The 19,706-nt window shown below is 36.0% G+C and overlaps 1 protein-coding gene across 2 annotated transcripts in view; it reads right to left on the bottom strand.

The window, feature by feature from the left end:
- Positions 1 to 6,796: 6,796 nt before the first annotated feature.
- LOC103559687 (cytochrome P450 2C19-like) overlaps positions 6,797 to 19,706 on the bottom strand; it is a 36,986-nt gene continuing 24,076 nt past the window's right edge. The window contains exons 7-9 of one of the 2 annotated variants that reach the window (XM_070561412.1): positions 17,057 to 17,244; positions 10,182 to 10,323; positions 6,797 to 9,374 (exon numbers count right to left, since the gene is read on the bottom strand). In XM_070561412.1, the coding sequence (XP_070417513.1) occupies positions 9,259 to 9,374; positions 10,182 to 10,323; positions 17,057 to 17,244 (446 nt within the window). In that variant the 3' untranslated portion in view covers positions 6,797 to 9,258. The remainder of the gene's footprint in view (positions 9,375 to 10,181; positions 10,324 to 17,056; positions 17,245 to 19,706) is intronic. The other variant, XM_008533402.2, reaches the window with a different exon arrangement.

The raw sequence follows: 19,706 nt of genomic DNA, 5'->3' as shown, positions 1-19,706 counted from the left end.
CTTTTAGTTCCCTCTTTTTTTAATGTCACTATTTACCTCTTTTTATATTATGCATTCTTTCACAGATTATAGTACTATAGTTATTTTTGATACTCTTCCATTTTAACCATTATATTACAGTTTAGTGGTTAACACACTATCATATTACAGTATTAGAGTTTGCTGAATTTGACTATATATTTGCCTTTATCACTGTGTTGTGTATTTTCATGCTTTTATGTTACTAGTTAGCATCCTTTCATTTTAGTTTGAAGAACTCCTTTCAATATTTCTTGTAAGGCAGATCTAGTGGTGATGAATTCTCTCAGCTTTTGTTTGTCTGAAAAATCTTTATTTCTCCATAATTTCTGAAAGATGACATTGGCAGATAGAGTATTCACAGTGACATTTTTTTTTCTGACCAATTTGAAAATATTATCACACTCTCTCCTAACCCAAAGTTTCTGCTGAGACATTTACCGATATTCTGATGGGGGCTCTTTTTAGGTTACAATTTTCTCTTCTCTTGCTGCCTTTAGAATTTTCTCTTTGTTTTTATTTGTGACAGTTTTATTATAGTATGGCATGGAAAAGATTATTTTGGATTGAAAAAAGTGGGATAACTTGTTAGCTTTATGGTCTTACATGTCTAAATCTCTCCCAAGTTTGGGGAAGTTACCAACCACAGTTTATTTATTTATTTATTTATTTATTTATTTATTTATTTTGAAGAAGATTAGCCCTGAGCTAACTACTGCCAATCCTCCTCTTCAATTTTTTAACCTTCATCATATACAGAAGAGGGAATGTCTGAGAGCTGACCCAGAAAATAATAACACTTTTTCTTTAGAACATGCAGAGGAGAAATGACTGTGAATTGGAGTATATTGATAGAGTTATGTCAGTAAGATGATGGATATCAGTAAGATGATGGAATATGAAGTCTCCTCTTCATATCCTCCCTCAGCAACAATAATTTGGCAACAATAACTTTATCCACAGATAAAAGGCCCTTTGTGTGAAGTTTGGGGTCTAGCTAGGAGACTGTAAAACACTGGTGGAATCCAAGATTGAGAAAAGCCATTTCGAGAAGGCAATTCCATACCCAGGAGGTTAGTTGCCTGACTATGGTCATAGCTACAGACACAAAAACAGCTCCATGCCTCAAGAATTTGGCTACAGCCTTACTTAGCCTTGATCCTGTCACCAGCACCATATGCCAATGGACCTTGCAACAGTCATGTCTACCCATGCCTTAAGTGATAGGCACACAGACCCTTGTCCTGGCTGTGAATGCTGAAGTGGCCCATGAACCAGCTTTAGCTCATCTTGGCTCCAAACTTGAAGACCCTGGATTTGAGCCCATCAAACCCAATCTGAGTGTAGATTATGAAACAGCCCTAAAGATGAGCTCTAGCCTCTCTTAGTCAAGTCCTGAAAGCATACAGATCCAGAAAAGAACTACCTGTGCCCACAGATACCCTAAAAGGGCCTTATACTTTGCTCCAGTCCCTCCATCTATGGTAAGAGAGAAAACCAGACTGCCAAGGGACCCAGCAGGAGATGCTTCTGTTTGTTCCCCACCGAGATCCTAAAAGGGCCCTATAGTAAGTTTCAACTGCTCCAGCCACGGTAAAGGAATGGTCCAACCTGCCCAGGGTCCTGGAGGAAGACATGCTTATCCATGCCTCCAGAACCATATCTGGAGACTATAATCTTTTCTGTAGATCCTAAAGCAGCCCTGAGACTCAGTTCCAGCCTCTCTCAGCCACAATCCAAAGTCAGCCCTCCTCACCCAGGAAAAATCTCAGTGACCCTCCCAGGCACTTGGCAGAACCACTTCCTTCTGTTTGGCAGGTTTGGCAGGCCCCACGCCCACCCATGCATCTGATAAGAATCCCCCTGTCAGAGGACCTGACTGTGGACCTTGAAGCAGACCCTTGTTTCATCATCACTATACTGAACAAGTTCCTGGAAGTGGTCCCATACCCCTGAGGACCAGACAGATTCCATGCCTGCCTGAGTCCCTAGCAACAAACCCAACAACTACAGAATCCACTGCAGACCCAGAAATAGGCTTATAAACAGGTTCTACCCTATACAACTGTGATTCTAGAGATAATTCCATAAGCCTGAGGAACCAATAGCAGAAGGTATTTACCTGTTGAAATCAGACTACAAAGACTGGAATTGAAAAATTCAACACAGAACTTCAAAAGCAGACTCAATTATACAGAAGAAAGAATAAGCGAACAGGAAGAGAAGTTGTGTGAAATTAGTCAGAGGATCAAAAAGAAAAGAATATAAAAGAGTGAAAAAAGCCTGTATGAATTACAGGACAACTTCAAGGAACTAATATACTCATTATGGGAGTCCTAGAAAGAGAAGAGAGAAAGAAAGGATCAAAAATTTTATTAAAGAAATAATGCCCAAAAACTTACAAAATCATGGGAGAAATATGGACATCCACATTTGGAAGCTCAAAGGAACCCAGGCAAGATCAACGCAAAGATTATCCTGAGACACATTATAATCAAAATATTAAAAGTCAGAAATAGAGGCGGGAGTTTGAAAGGAGCAAGAGAAAAATAACTTAGTACATACAATGGAACCCCCATAATGCTATCAATTGATTTCTTGGTAGAGATACAAAGGCCAGGAAGGAGTGGGATGACATATGCAATGTGCTGAGGGAAAAAAATGCCAACCAAGAATACTATACCCATGAAAACTGGCCTGAAGAATGAAGGAGAGATAAGGATATTCCCACACAAGCAAATGCTAAGGGAGTTCATCAGAACTAGACATGCTAAACTAGAACAAGAACTAGAACTAGAAAAAGAAATGCTAAAGGGAATTCTTCAAGTTGAAACAGAAGTATGTTATGTAACAACATGAAAACATACGAAAGCATGAATCTCACTGGTAAAGATAAATATATAGTTAAATTCAAAATGCCTTAAAACTGTTGCTGGTGCGTTAATCAATTTTATCTCTAATATAAAATTTTAAAGATACTTGTATTAAAAATAATTATAGTTACAATGATATACAAATGAATGCATAATATAAAAAGATTTATAGTGTGACATCAGTAGCATAACATGTGGGACGAGAGGAAGTAAAAGTGTAGAGCTTTTGTATGCCATTGAAGGTAAGTTCATAGCAGCTTTAAATAGACTATTGTAACTAAGAGATGTTTTTTGTAAGCCTCATGGTAACTACAAAGAAAAAATACTATGGTACATACACAAAAGAGAAAGAGATAGGAATTAAGCATTGAAAACATTTCAAGTATCTTTTATGACCACAATGATATGAAATTAGAAATGAATAACCAGAGGAAACCAGGAAAATCATCAAATTGAGGAAATTAAATAACACATTCATGAACAACTAATAGGTCAAGGAAGAAATCAAAAGGAAAATCATAAAATATCTCAAAAAAAGTGAAAACAAAGACACAACACAGCCAAACTTATGGGATGCAGCAGAAGCACTTCTAACAGAAAATTTACAACAATAAATGCCTGCATTAAGAAAAAAGAAAGGTCTCAAAGAAATAAGCTAATTTTGTAACAGAAGGAACTAGAAAGAAAAGAATAAACTAAACCCAAAGTTAGCAGGAGGAAGGAAATAATAACTATTTGAGCATAAATAAATGGAGACCAGAAAAACAATAGAAAAAAAAATCAATGAAATTAAGAGTTGTTTTTTGGGAAAGATAAAATTGATAAACTTTTAGCTAGACTAACCATGAAAAAAGAAATAAAACTCAAGCATATGGAAATAAAGAGGCTCATTCCACTGATACTATAGAACTACAAAGGATCATAAGAGAGTAGTCTGAATAATTACATGCTGACAAAGTGAATAAGCTAGAAGAGATGGATAAATTCCTAGAAACACACATCATACCACAACTGAATCATGAAGAAATAGAAAAACTGAACAGACTAATAATGACTAAGGCAATTGAAGCCATAATCAAAACCTCCCAACAACAACAGAAAAAACCCCCAGGAGAAGCTGGTTTCATTGGTGAATTCTACCAAAACTTTAAAGAGTGAATTACTGTCAATCCTTATCAAAATCATCAAAAAAATTGAAAAGGAAGACACATTCCCATATTCATTTTACAAGGACAACATTATCCTGGTACCAAAGACAAATAAGGACACTACAAGAAGAGAAAATGAGAGACCATTATCTCTGGTGAATACAGATGCAAATATTATCAAGCAAGTATTAGCAAGCTGAATTCAACAGGACACTAAAAACATCATCTACAAACCAGGATCATGAAGGATTTATTCCTAGGCTGCAAGAATAGACACAAATCCAAAAATGACATTACACCACATTAACATAAATAAGGATAAAAATTATATGAGCCTCTCAATAGATGCAGAAAAAACATTTGACAATATTCAACACCCTTTCATGATAAAAACTCTCAACAAATCCAATTTAGAAGGATTATATTTCAGTATAATAAAGACCATATGTGACAAACATACAGCTAACATCACATTTATTGGTGAAACATCAGGAACAAGACAAGAGTGCCAACTCTCACCATTCCTATTCAAGATATTAGTGGAGTCATAGCCAGAGCAATTCAGCAAGAAAAAGAAATCAGAAATTTCCAAATTAGAGATGAAAAAGTAAAACTTTCTTTGTAGATGACATGATCTTATACATATAAAACCCTAGGGCCTCCACAAGGAAACTGTTAGAACTAATCAATGAGTTTAGTAAAGTTGCAGATACAAAAGCAACCTACAGGAATCAGTTGCATTTCTAGTCACTAACAATGAAATACCTGAAAAGGAAATGAAAAAAACAATCCCATTTACAATAACAGCAAAAATAATCAAGTATTTAGGATTAACTTTAACCAAGGAGGTGAAAGGAAAGATCTGTATATGGAAAACTGTAAAAGAATGATGGAACAAATGGAAGAAGACACAAATAAATTGAAAGATACCTCATGTTCAGGGATTCGAAAAATTAATATTGTTATGATGTCCATAATATCCAAAGTAAGCTATAGATTAATTGCAATCCCTATCAAAATTCCAATGGCAGTATCCACAGAAAAAGAAAAAGAAATCCTAAAATTTGTTGGGAACCACAAAAGACCCTGGATATCAAAGATATGTTGAGAAAGAAGAAAAAAATTGGAGGCCTCATACTTCCTGATTTCAAACTCTATTACAAAGCTATAGTAATCAAAACATTATGGTGCCGGTATAAAAACAGATGCAAAGACCATGGAACAGAATTGAGAGCCCAGAAAGCCCGTATACAGTCAATTATAATTTGACAAGGGAGCTGAGAATACTCAATAGGAAAAAGAAAATTCTTCAATAAACGATGTTGGAAAAACTGGAGAATCACATGCAAAAGAATGAAATTGGATCTTTATTTTATACCACTCACAAAAATTAATTTAAAATGGATTAAAGACTTAAATTTAAGACCTGAAACCATAAAACTCCTGGAAGAAAACATGGGGAGAAAACTCCTTGGCATTGTTCTTTGCAGTGACTTTTTAGGTATGACACCAAAAGCACAAGTGACAAAAGCAAAAATAAACAAGAGGGATTTGTTGGTACACAACCTGCCTGGGAGCTTCCCAGATGTAATCTGAAACTGGCCTCTGTACATGGAGGGCAAGGAGAGACTGAAGAAAAAGGCAGACCACTCGTTGTTATAGGTGGCAAGTTCAATAAGGAAGGGAACTCACTTATTAGGCTTGTCTAGGGTGGACACAAGATGAGTAATTTTCTGCACCCACCCTCCAAATCTTAAAAGTTTACAGAAAGGCCTTAACTGGGTTTAGTCATGTACCTAGTCCAGATGCCTTCAACACCACACTACTATTTCAAGCACGAGGAAGGCAAGCAAAGATCAAATTCCAAGGACGGGGAGGGTGAGAGGAGCCTCCGATTGCTTGGGTCCAACTCATGGGCCAAACTGGCAATCATGTCTTCCTGATGACCTTCCACATCAGTACTAAGTCAAACTAAAAAGATTCTGCACAGCAAATAAAATGATTCAGAAAATGAAAAAGCAACCTACAAAATGGGAGAAAATCTTTGCAAACCATAAGTCCAATAAGAGGTTAATATCCAAAATATATAAGGAGGTCACAAAACTCAATAGAAATAAATCAATTACAGTAGTTCCCACATTATGCATGGTTTCACTTCCTGTAGTTTCAGTTACCTGCAAACAATTGTGGTCCAGAAATATTAAATTGGAAATTCCAGAAATAAACAATCCATATATTTTAAACTGTGCAGTGTTCTGAGTAGTGTGGTGAAATCTTGTTCCATCTTGCTCCATCTCTCCTGGCACATAAATCATTCTTTTGTCCAGCATATCCATGCTGTATACACAACCTGCCTGTTATTCAATTAATAGCTGTCTTGGTTATCAGATTGATTGTTGTGGTATTGCAGTGCTTGTGATCAAGTAACCCATATTTTACTTAAAAATGGCCCCAAAACACAAGAGTAGTGATGCTGGCAATTTGAATATGCTGAGGAGAAGCCATAAATTGCCTCCTTTAAATGAAAAGGTGAAAGTTCTTGACTTAAGGAAAGAAAATAAGTGGTATACTGAGGTTGCTAAGATCTATGGTAAAAAACAATCTTCTATCCACGAAATTGTGAAGAAGGAAAAAGAAATTCATGTTAGTTTTGCTGTCACACCTCAAACTTCAAAAGTTAGAGCCACAGTGTCATAAGTGCTTAGTTAAGAAAGAAAAGGCATTACATTTGTACAAAAAAATATTTTGAGATAGAGACCACATTCACATAACTTTTATTACAGTATATTGTTATAATTGTTCTATTTTATTATTAGGTACTGTTGTTAATCTCTTACTGTGCCTAATTCATAAATCAAACTTCATCATAGGTATGTATAGGAAAAAACATAGTATACATAAGGTTTAGTACTATATGCAGTTTCAGGCATACAGTGGGGAGTCTTGGAACATATCACTCACAGATAGGAGGGAACTACTATAACATGATTAAAAATAGGCAAAGGACCTGAATAGACATTTTTCTAGTGAAGACATACAAATGGCAGAGAAGTATAGGAAGAGGTCCTCAATACCACTAATCATCTGGGAAATGCGAATCAAATTCACAATGAGGTATCTTCTCACACTTGTTAGAGTGGTTATGACCAAAAAAAAAAAGAGAGAGAGAGAGCTAAAAAGATTTTGGAGAAAATGGAACCCTTATGCACTGTTGGTGGGAAAGTAAATTGGTACAGCCACTTTGGAAAACAGAATGGAAGTTCCTCAAAAAGTTAAAATAGAACTACCATATAATCCATCAATTTCACCTCTGGGAATATATCAAAAGGATGTGAAATCACTATCCGGAAGAGATAACTGCATCCCAATGCCACTGCAGTATTATTCACAATAGTCAAGATGTGGAAGCAACTTAAGGACATCATCTATTGATGTCTATAAATGGATGAATGGGTAAGTAAAATGTGATATGTATATACAAAGGAATATCATTCAGCCATAAAGAGAAGGAAATTCTGCCATTTGAAACCACATGGATGAACTCTAAAGACATACGCTATGTTAAATGTCAGAGAGAGAAAGACAAGTCCTATATATTCACACTTAAATGTGGAATCTAAAAAAGCCAAACTCACAGAAAGAGAGATTAGATTGGAGATGGGCAGGAGTTAGAAGAGGTGGAGGAAATGGGGAGATGTTGATCCAATGCAAACTTCAAGGAGGTCTAATGTAAGATGCATAATATATGGGGATCTAACATATAGCAGAGTGGCTATAGTTAACAATAGTATATCATATACTTGAAAGTTGCTGATAATAGATGTTAAACATTCTCACCACCCAAAAAAGGTAACTATGTGAGGTGATAGATATGTTAACCAACCTTATTGTGGTAAACTATTTGCAATACATACATATATCAAATCATCATGTTGTATATCTTAAACTTACACAATATTATATGCCAAATAAATCTCAATAAAGCTGGCTAAAATCATTTTACTGTTTAATATTGATAACATAGTAATAATTCATATAAGTTTTAACGTATGTAGTGGCCAATATAAGTGCTACCCAGTGTGAGAAATAGGCGAAATATATTCATGCCGTGAAAATCAAGACACTCTCCTTAATGAGGCTGGATGTTCACTGAATGTTGAGGGAATGGGGTAATACAGAGATGAGAGGATAGAGAAGGCATCCCTGGGAAAGGGATGAAGAGGGAAAGAGGTGAATGATATTCCAGAGAAGGGGAAATTGCAGACAATGGCACATCAGCAGCCAGATGGTCTGCCCTTCTTCAGACAGGAATGAAGCAGATCTGGTAAGAAGGTGGCAGAGAAGTCAACCCACTGGTAGCTGGAGTGATATTGATGTCCTTTGGCTCAACCACAGATTTCAGGGTAAATTTCTGTAAAATGATGGTCAGGAATAAAAACAGCTCCATGCGAGCCAGTCCCTCTCCCACACACATCCGTTTTCCTGAAAAAAACACAGAGAGTATACAGTCCTTGGACAGTATATTTCTGATTGGCACAAAAAGAACAAAGAATAAACAGTAGCAATTTGAGGAAAGATTGATTGGATGGATGGACAGAAGGCAGGATGGCTGGAATGATGGTTAGATAGACAGATGGATAAAAGATGGACTCATGTTATCCACCTTAACATCTTCTCTTAGGAGGCACCCTTCAATCAACAAATTTTTACTGAGTATCAGCTGTATGCCAAGCATTTCACTAAATATCCCCAGTTTATAACTGCTATTCTGACATTAGGGGTTCCATCAATCTTTTCCTAGAAACACACCCATACAGCTTGTGTTCCCTGTTCCCAGGCTGATGTTCCATGATCTTTCTTGCATTCTTCACACTTTTTATTCTCAGTTCTGTCTACATCCACACTTCATTAATCTTCAACATACTATGAAGTTTCAAGATTTACCTGATATGTCCCTTTTGGCTAAGATGCAGTTAACTTATATTTCTCTTCAAAACTAGGTCAAATTTCAATTCCTCATTGCAATCTTAGTGATTCCTTCAGGAGGTGTTTTCTCACTCTCTGGGTTTCCTCAGCATCACATTCATGTTTCCAATTAAGCATAGGTCAACTTGAATCATAATTCTCTATTTTTATAGCTTGCTAAAATATGAATTCTTGAAAGGAGGTCTCAGTTCTTATCATCTTAGTATGTATAATGCCAGACCCAAAAGTAGGCATCAAACACCAAAGAACGAATGAAGGCAACACCATGTCCAGAAACTCAGCACAAGTTCTGGTGCAGAGGTTCCAATATCCAAAGGTGAGACCTTGATTTTAGGAAGAGCAAGGTGATCTGGAATCATTAAAGGATAATCTGTCACATTCTCAAGTTTTTCTTGACCCATATTTACTGGCAGGGGGCTCTCACATCCTCAAACTAGAGCAAATTTCCTGCTCCTGTGATCCATTACCTCTGTTAAAATGTCCTGCCTCTCTTCTTTCCCTTTCCTGTGTCTCTCATGAGGCAGCTCAAATGTCCTTTCTTCTATTAGAAGGTCACTTAATCCATGTTGTGCCTCACTTTGCGTGTGGTATGAGGGAGCAGCTTCTTCCTCACCCCATCCTTCCTCCACAAACAGCCTGTCTTTCCTTAACTCACATCATTAGTCACACCGGATTATAATTATCTGTGTATTCATCTACATCACCAACTGGGGTGTAAAATCTTTGGGTGTCCATTCTGTGCTTGTGAGTACTTGTATCCCTAGAACTCAACCTAGCGGTGAGAGGAACTACCTAGGAGATACTAAAAGTTGTGAAGTTAGATATCTTCCTTAGGGCATGTGATGACAGTCTAGATGAGGTTAACTTTCTAGAAATAATTCTGGGTGGCACAGTGATGTATCTTGAGGTGGAACTCAGTCAAACCATTCTATATCTTTCTTTCTTTGGAAGAACTAGGTCACCTCTTTAAATCACACTAATCTGGGCCAATAATGAGCAGTAGCAAAAGGTGGGAAAGTGCATGGGCATTGGGAGTGGTACTCCTGATCACATACAAAAAGAAATCCTATGAACCCAAGAGTAGACACTGAAATTTTAACAGATCCTGTGAAGGTAACTGTCCCTTGATATACTGAAAGAAATAAATTTTTATTACCTGCTGAGAAAGCCATGAAGTAGTCACTTTTCTTAAAGTTACCGCTCTCGTCCAGGAAGTGGCCAGGGTCAAACACCCCTGGGTTGGGGAATTCTTTATCATCATGAAGCACAGACGTCAGGGATGTTAATATGGTTGTTCCCTGGAATGAACAGAGGAAGATGAACTGAATAATAAAGAAGTCATGGAGCGAGAAGAAATGTTGGACATTACTTAGTTCAACCTTATGATCTATAGAGCAGCAGACTTGGGTCCAAAGAAGAGCAATGACATTTCCAGGCAGACATAACAAGCAATAAACAGGTATAATTTTAAGGTCAGTACCAATGATCTTGCTAAGTAGCCTCCAATTACATTTGAAGTACTATGTACTTGGGGAATTGAATGTCAAGCCTTCTGAACCCCATCTACATTCCTTACATCACATTTGGACAGTGGTGTATGTCCCCACTTGCTGCTCTACTTAATAATTCCTGTTTTTACACATCTTATATGTGAATTATGGTTTAAAGCGGTTATCTCTTTAGCTTCTTGAAATACCATTTAGGTATCTTTTCATAGGGAGTTTTAAAACAGAGGTCTGATCTAATTAGAAATGATCTCTTCTGGGATGATAACAACAAGCGCAACAACAAACATTGAGTGTTTATCATTGACGTGAAATTTGTTTCTTTTCATTTAAAAATGTTGAGGAACTCTTATTTATAGATGATTCCCAGAGGGGAAAAAAAGGAGAAAAGGTAGAAGGGATGATAAATTAGAAAAATTATCATTTTTCAACAATAAATATCTACAGTTAATGCTCAAACTGTTGGGTGAATGATTTGGGAAGCTGTATATTCACAAGGTCTTAAAATACCAGGTTGTAGATTTTTATTAATTACATATTAAAACAGAACCTCTGCAATGGAGAGATCTTGCAGACACAATTATATTAAGTGCTGAACATGGCATCGCCAATAATGGGATAAGCGACATTATGGGCTCCGGCCTCCTCAGTGTAATTCAATGGGACGTATGCACTAACTATGTAGTTTTCTTGCCAAAATCATAACTGGAATATAATCTCTAGAAGACAATCACACAGAACTAGACTGAGGAACATTTTATATGACAACTGGCCCGGACTCTTCAAAAATGTCATTGTATTGAAAGGGAAGTAACAAACAAAGGAAAGAGAACCATTCTTGATTACAGGGAACTAAAGAGATAAGAAAATCAAATTATATGATTCTTCCTTGACAGAAAACTATATTTGAAAAGAACAAAAAGTATAAAGAACTTTTTTTTAAAACTGGGAAACTTTAAATATAGGCTGTGTAATAGATAATATTATAACCAATAATAATTCCTTGAATGTGAATGATATTTTTGTTATGTAGGAGAAAGTTCTTTTTAAGAGATACATACTGAAGTATTGAGGCGTTAAATGGGATAGATAGACATCTAGACATAAAAGTAGACATATATGCACTTTCATATATATAACACATATATATGTACACATATCTTTTAAAATTTTATATAGTTTTAATTTTTTTAAATATAAACTTGGGCAAAATTCCATCCCCTGAGTTTATCATATATAAAGTCTATAACTTTGATTTTAAGTTTTCCCTTCTATGTTTTCACACAATTACTATGTGAAAATGCTTCTTGAAGTTTCAATAGTAAATATATTTTCCATGAATAGTGCTAGAACAATTGGACATTTACTAAAAAAGGAAATGATGCATGACTATAACCTTATAATTTAAGTAAAAATTAACTTGAAATGGATCACTGATCTAAATACACCAATTAAAAGTATAAAATTTCTAGAAAATGATAGGGGTAAGTATTTGAGAATTTTTGCTGGCAAGTATTTTTTAGATAGCACACAAAAGCAAGAATAATCAAAGAAATAATTGATTAGTTGGACTCCATTAAAAGTAAAAACTTCTACTCCTTGAAGGATGATCTTAAGAGACTGAAAGAAGAAAAAGCCACAGACTGGGAGTAAACATTTTAAAGCACATGTCTGATAAAGGACTCATATTCAGAATATATAAGGAGTTACAACAATTCAACAACAACAAAAAATCAATACCATAGAAAATAGGCATATAATTTGAGCAGACACTTTAACAAAGAAGATACAAGATGGCCAATAAGGACATGAAAAGAAGCTGTACATTATTACTCATCAAGGAATGGGATGTTAAAGCAAAATGTGATATCACTACACAACCACTACAGTAGCTAAAATTTACAAAGACTATCCACGGCAAGTGATAGAGTATATGTTGAGCAAGTGGAATGCTCATACATTGCTGGTGGGAATGTAAAATGGCAAAACCACAATAGAAAACAGTTTATCAGTTTTGTATAAATTTAAACACTTATGCAACAATTCCACTTTTTGGGATTTACCCAAAAGAAATGATAATATATGTACATACAAATATCTGCATGTCAATGTTCATACTATGTGAATGATAAGTATTCAGATGAACATAGTACTTTTATTCAGCTAGCCAAAAAACTGACACAACTAAAATATCCACTACTGGTGAATGGATCATCAATTTGTGGTATTCCACATAACAGAATACAACTCAGCAATAAAAGGGAAGGAACTGTTGTTACATGCAAAAATAACAGTGATTCTCAGGGCCAGCCCAGTGGTATAGTGGTTAGGTTCGTGTGCCCCACTTCAATGTCCCAGGGTTCAGGGGTTTGGATCCGAGGTGCAGACCTACACACTGCTCATCAACCCATACTGTGGAGGCGTCCCACATGCAAAATAGCAGAAGATTGACACAGATGTTAGCTCAGGGCCAATCTTCCTCACCAAAAAGAAAAAAATAATAATTCTGATCATGCATTTTCCTGGCTGAGAAATAAGAACTTAAAAAATTAAGGAGGGGGGCCGGCCTGGTGGTGCAGTGGTTAAGTTTGCACATTCTGCTTCCGCAGCCTAGGGTTTGCCGGTTCAGATCCCGGGTGTGGACATGGCACTGCCTGGCAAACATGCTGTGGTAAGCATCCCACATATAAAGTAGAGGAAGATGGGCACGGATGTTAGCTCAGGAACAGTCTTCCTAAGCAAAAAGAGGAGGATTGGTGGCAGATGTTTGCTCAGGGCTAATCTTCCTCAAAAAAAAAAAAAAAGAAAAAAAAATGAAAGAGGTATAAGTTTGGCACATGAAATACAAGTGGACTTTCTACAACTCAGGGGAAGTTATCCTTCCCCCAAAATGCTTCATCATCCATCATAAAATTACCTCTAGGCAGATAATTTTATCTTCTTCCTATTTTTCTGCTTCAGCCCATTAAATTTGAACATTTGTCTTCCCTCAAGGTATAAATACACAATCCTGGAAGTAAAACTGATGGATCCTAATGTATTTCAAATTTTGGAATTGTTTGACATTTTACAAAGGATTATGATGTATACACTGTATAATTTACAATACTCCCAAAAGATTGTAGATTAATACCATATAATTAAACATATTCATACTTTTTAAGCAAAATATGAATATTTACACAAAGTGTGATAAGTAAGCATATAAATAGTTCACTTCAATTCAAGCCAGGTTTTGACTACCCAGTGATATCGCACCAAACTTACATTTTATTTGTATTTTCAGGACTTTCAGTATTGCAAAGTTGAGGATGAAGGATGTCTAACTTGGTATTAGGAAAAAATTTTAGATCCATGCTACCCAATGCTGAAGCTACATGCTACACACTGTTCTTAACATTTATGTTAAATTAATTAAAAGTCAATAAAATTAAAAATTTAGCTCCTCAATTGCATTAATCACGTTACAGGCCTCAATAGGTATATGTGATTACTGGCTACTGTATTGGATAGCACAGATATAGAACATTTCCATCACTGCAGAAAGTTCTGTTGGACAGGGCTGTCTTAGGCAAGTTGTCAGTAAAGCACAGCCCATTCAAATCCAGCCTGCCACTTGTGTTTGTACAGCCCATTAACCAAGAATTTTAAAATTGAAAAAAATTAAGAAAGGAACAATATTTTGTGACAGGTAAATATTACAAGAAATTTAAGTATCACTGTCCATAAATATTGGAACACATAATCTTATTTCGTTTATGTACAATCTATGACTGCTTTTGTGTTACAATGGCAGAGTTAAGTAGTGGCGACAGAGACCCAATGCCCTGATATTTACTATCTAGCCCACTACAGAAAATGTTTTCCAACTCCTGTCTTAGACCATTATCTCTACTTAGTTCAGTAACTCCATTCCATGGTAGAAGAAATCATTTATCTGATTAGAAAGAGGGTAGATAGAATCAGATTCTCAGTGTTACATATTTTTATACTGGGCTGCCCCATGCAGAATGGAATGGGTCATTCCTTTGGGCTCTCGGCTGTGCAGGCTCAAAAGCCACCAGGCACAAGGTGATCTGCTCCGCAGAGAAATTGATGGGTGTGCTCAGCAGATGCGATGCTCCCCTCAAGCAGGTCCACAAATATTACAGTAGATGGGGGAGGCTGGCAATCCTTATCTGATTCCTGAGTCTATTTCTCATTTCGTTAGTAATAGGAGGAGAAACAAACTTTATTAATTTTTACCCTCATGTTCCAATATTAAAAAAGAAAAGCCTTTGCCTGGTAGCGTTTTTTGTTGTTGTTGTTGTTGGTTGATAAAACACTGGAGTTGAAGTCCTAACCTTTGCATCAGATCTGTGACCCTCAGGGCAAGCCCCACTACTTCCTGGTAAAGTCCTCAAGTCCCTCTTCCCCAGAAGATAGTGATAGTAATTGCAACCTTACCAAATTTACAGCTCTTTTTCCCTCATGGAAATAGAATTTTTAGTTATGTTATTTTTCATTTTATTAGTAATATGTTCTAGCTTCAAGTGGAATGAAGTAGCTTGCAGCGCAGCAACTATAAAGTCTGGATAAATATAAAAACCACGTGTTAGAAGGCATTGGAAAGCTGTTAAGATGAAAAGTGTCCTCAAAATTCCAGAGAGGAGACAACCTCAGAGAAGTCAGCTGACACCCATAGTCGATTTTAGACTGTCTTCATTTTCAATTCTGAATCAGAGCCGGAAGCATTACATCATTTTGACTGCTTAGTGAAGGAGAGAAGAGCTCTTTCTAGAAGAAGATAAACATCCTTGAAACACTCCATTTTTTCCTATATGGTATTTTGTATTCAACCAAAATTTATTAGGCATTCCAAGGATGCAACTAGTGGCTAGAAAAAGAAAAGTGAGAGGAGACGGCAATAAAAACAGACTCAAACTAGGTAATATTTCCCACCTCATTTTTTGAGGCCAGCATTACTTTCATATCAGAAGTCTCAGAAGGAAATTTTGAGAAAGCAAAATTGCAGGCTAATCTGTCTTATGAATATAAATATAAAAGTCCAGAACAAAATATAGCAGATTAAATCAAGCTATGTGCTTATAGTTAGAATATGCATATGTAGTGGAGAAAGGGAGGCCAAAATACAGAATATATCAATAGACACAGAGTCCATCTGACAGAATTGTACACACATTCAGGACAAAATGTCATGCAAAAATGAGAGAAGTGAAGTTTCTTATTATATACAGAATATCTACCACAATGTATATAATACGTTATTATCTATCGTGCAGTGTTAAACCTCCACCACCTCCTGGAATTCAAAATTGAAATAAGGAGGTCCACGAGCACCACTTTTTGGACACTATCCTGGAAATTCTAGCCAATGTAGTAATTCAATAAAAAGGAATTAAAATCATGAGTACTAGAAAATATGAAATGAAACAAAACCAATGAGCAAACAAAACTCATAGATACAGAGAACAGATTGGTGGTTGCCAAAGGGTAGGGGGCCTGTGGGGTGGGTGAGATGGGTGAAGGGGGTCAAAAGGTACAAACTTCCAGTTATATAATAAATAACTCGTGTGGATAAAATACACAGCATGGTGACTATAGTCAATAATATTGAATTGCATATTTGAAAATTGCTAAAAGAGTAAATCTTAAAACTCTCATCACAGGAAAAAAAATTTGTTAACTTTTTATGGTGACAGTTGGTAACTAGATTTATTGTGGTGATGGTTTTACAGTGTATACAAGTATTGAATCATTATGTTGTACACCTGAACCTCATATAATGTTGTATGTCAATTATACCGCAATTAAAAAAGTACTAACCCAGCCAGCAGGATTGTGTACATAGAAATTCCAGATGAATCTACACACAAATTCTTAGCAGTGATTAGTCAATTTAGCAAGGTTATTACAGGAAAGGTCATCAAAACAATAAAATTTATTACATTTCTGTATACTAGATGTGAAGAAATAGAAAATGCATTTTTTAAAATTATAGAATTGATAATAGTGTCAAAAATGTTAATTCCTGGGAAAAAAACTAACAGAAGATGTGCAAGCTGTTGCACAGAAAAGGAAACATTATTGAAAAAAATAAGAAAGCTCAAATAAGTTGGAAGCACATGCCATATTCATGAATTGAAAGATTCAACATGTCAATTATTTTCAAGATGCCAATTCTTTTCAAACTGATCTGTAGATTTAATGTCACCCTGATAAAATCCCAGGAAAGTGTTTTGCGAAATTCGCAAACTGAAACTAAAATGTATTTGGAAACGTAAACAGCTAAGAGTAAGCAAAAGAATAATGAAGAAGCAGAAGAAATTTGGAAGACTTACACTGCCAGCTACCAAGACCTGTTATAAAGCTTTATAGCCCAGTGGATACAACACAAAGTCCTTCAACCTGCCAAATGTATGATTTTTGCGTTTCTCTCACCTTGTATTGGTAGAAGAGTGGAACCATGTTGTGGCTATGGGAACTTCAGGAGCAGTGAGGTCAATATAAGAGAAAGAAATCTTACCTTGGGGATGAGGTAGTTTCTGAACTTTACATCACGTGTCACTGCATGAGGCAAGTTGGTGGGAACGAGGTCAATGTATCTCTGTATCTCATGCACCACAGCATCCATGTAGGGCATGTGGCTCCTGTCCTGCATGCAGGGGCTTCGGTGTCTGCCAATCACACGGTCAATCTCTTCCTGGACTTTAGCTGATAAGATACAAGGAAGACTGATGGAAAAGGAGTAAAATGACACACTTGCCACAGCAATTCAGTGTTACATTAAGAATTACGAAGGTGTCCGAACATCATTATAAACATATATGTCCAGAAGTGCAACTAGACATAGAGAATTGTTATAATATAGAAACATATAACTCTCCTACAATCTAGGTATTATATATATCTCTACATACCTATATAATACCATGAAGTATAATTAATACAAACAGAAATGATTAAATTTTTCAAAATATGAACACTTATCACATAATTAACTCAAGAAATTACTGTCACTACATAAGGAAAAATAGAAATAAATGTTAATTTATGTCAAAATAATACATTAAATTCTACTAATTGATCTACATATATGTATTTCTTTGTGTATGCCTGCTTGCATGTGTGTGTATGCAACTTGCAGTGGTACCCCCTTCAACCTCCAACTCCCCAGGTTCAGCCTCTTTAAATCATTCTTACAGTTTCTTCTCAAATTCATATACGTATTTCTAAATAATGACTCCATTTCTGCCTCTATTTATTCATTTATCTAATTTTAGGCAATATTTAATGAAGTCCTGGTATGAGAGATGAGGATATACATCTCTACTTCCAGTCCATGCAAAATACACATGAAGAGATACACACACACACACAAACACACACAGACACACAATTCCCTTCAATCCACTCTTGTCTATATATTTTGATCATAATTTTGATTATATCAATGTGCATTGTTTACACCACTATAGCCACATAAATATTCTTCACTGGTAAGATAATCATGATTATTATTCATTCTACATATTTTTAAACTTATCTTTGAACAATTTATATCAATTCCTAAATTTCTAGTTGACTATTTAGAATTATTTTCAAATGTTCAGGCAGAGGTTTTAAACTCCTAGTAATGATTTTCCAAATACTCAAACCTCACATTATCAGTCACTTCGCTTTTATTAACTTAACTTCTCTCACACCTTCTTGTCTATCTAGTACAATGTAAACTGGTTGTTTCCCAGGTCTGGGCCTGAGTACCCTCCCTGAAAATTCCATCCTCCTACATGAGGTCTTCTGATTCCTGGAGCCCATGACTATGACAGACTTGGTTTCTAATATTTAGACAGAGCATATCTTCCAGCATCTTTCTGAGAAAGTGGAAAAAGGGAGTTAAATTTTTGGCAAACATGCGCATCTGAAATTATCCTTTTCTATTAACACACAAGATGATAGTTGCACTTGAGAATTCTGATACCATTCAGATTCCTAATCATTTATATATAGAGAACCTGATTTATCTCTGAAAATTTTCATGATTTTAACTTTTCACTGATGTTCTGAAATTTCATGACCCTGTCTCTTGGGATTCATGATTTATTTCTTTTTGAAACTTTTTTTTTTTTTCTGAGGAAGATTAGCCCTCAGCTAACATCTGCCAATCTTCCTCTTTTTTTCTGAGGAAGACTGGCCCTGAGCTAACATCCGTGCCCATCCTCCTCTACTTTATATGTGGGACGCCTACCACAGCGTGGCTTGCCACGCGGTGCCATGTCTGCACCCGGGATCTGAACCAGTGAACCCTGGGCCACCAAAGCAACATGTTTACACTTAACCACTGTGCCACCAGGCTGGCCCAATGATTTATTTTGTTTACTCTGCTGAACACTTGGAGAAAATGTTCTATCTCAATGGTAGAAAATGTAGGTCTTTCCTTTGGAAAGTCTCTCTTTCCTGTGAGAGGAAAACAATTACTTGCTCAAAAAAATTGTAGAGAGAACCTGTACAATTGTACAAACCTGTTCACATTGTAGAGGGAAGCCTCTTACCTTCTGGCTCATTCTCCCCTAATTTATTAGACACTTGGTATTTCCAAATAGTGAAAATTTTGGGGATTTTAGGGACAAAAATTAGGTTTTCCCTGTTGATAAATCTTCTTCTGACATTTAAGTTACCATTTCATCATCTCTGCTGGAGTAATCATCCTCCCTTCTGCTCTCTGTGTTTCAGAAATTCGTTGAAGACTTGTTGGCTGCTTTTGTACTCCTCTTCTCCACCTTCAATGGACTAATTAATTCTCATTTGTAACTAGTTTATAATCATTTCAATGAGATCCTGACACAAGAAAAGATAATGGATGCTTCTAGTCTACTATGCACGACTAGAACTCCTTTGAGGTAAATTTGTAAAATAACATTGTTCATAAAAGATAAAATTATTTGCTCCCTAAAATTCTTATTTTGTCAAGCCCAGTTTCCTGGAAACAGACTTCTGAAATAAAAAAATTCCTTTGGGTGTGCCTTCTCCCTAAATAATAACACTTTTCTTATTTATCTAAACTTTTAGAATATTTTCAGACTGTACAAATTTTCCCAAGTTCAATCGATTTCTAGAATTTCCACTTATGCTTCTATAAAAAGAGATTCCATCTTCCCTACCCAAGCATCAGAACA

The sequence above is a fragment of the Equus przewalskii genome, chromosome 1 (genome assembly GCF_037783145.1).
Source record: "Equus przewalskii isolate Varuska chromosome 1, EquPr2, whole genome shotgun sequence".
NCBI lineage: Eukaryota > Metazoa > Chordata > Mammalia > Perissodactyla > Equidae > Equus > Equus przewalskii.
This window is presented reverse-complemented; position numbering and strand designations above follow the sequence as displayed.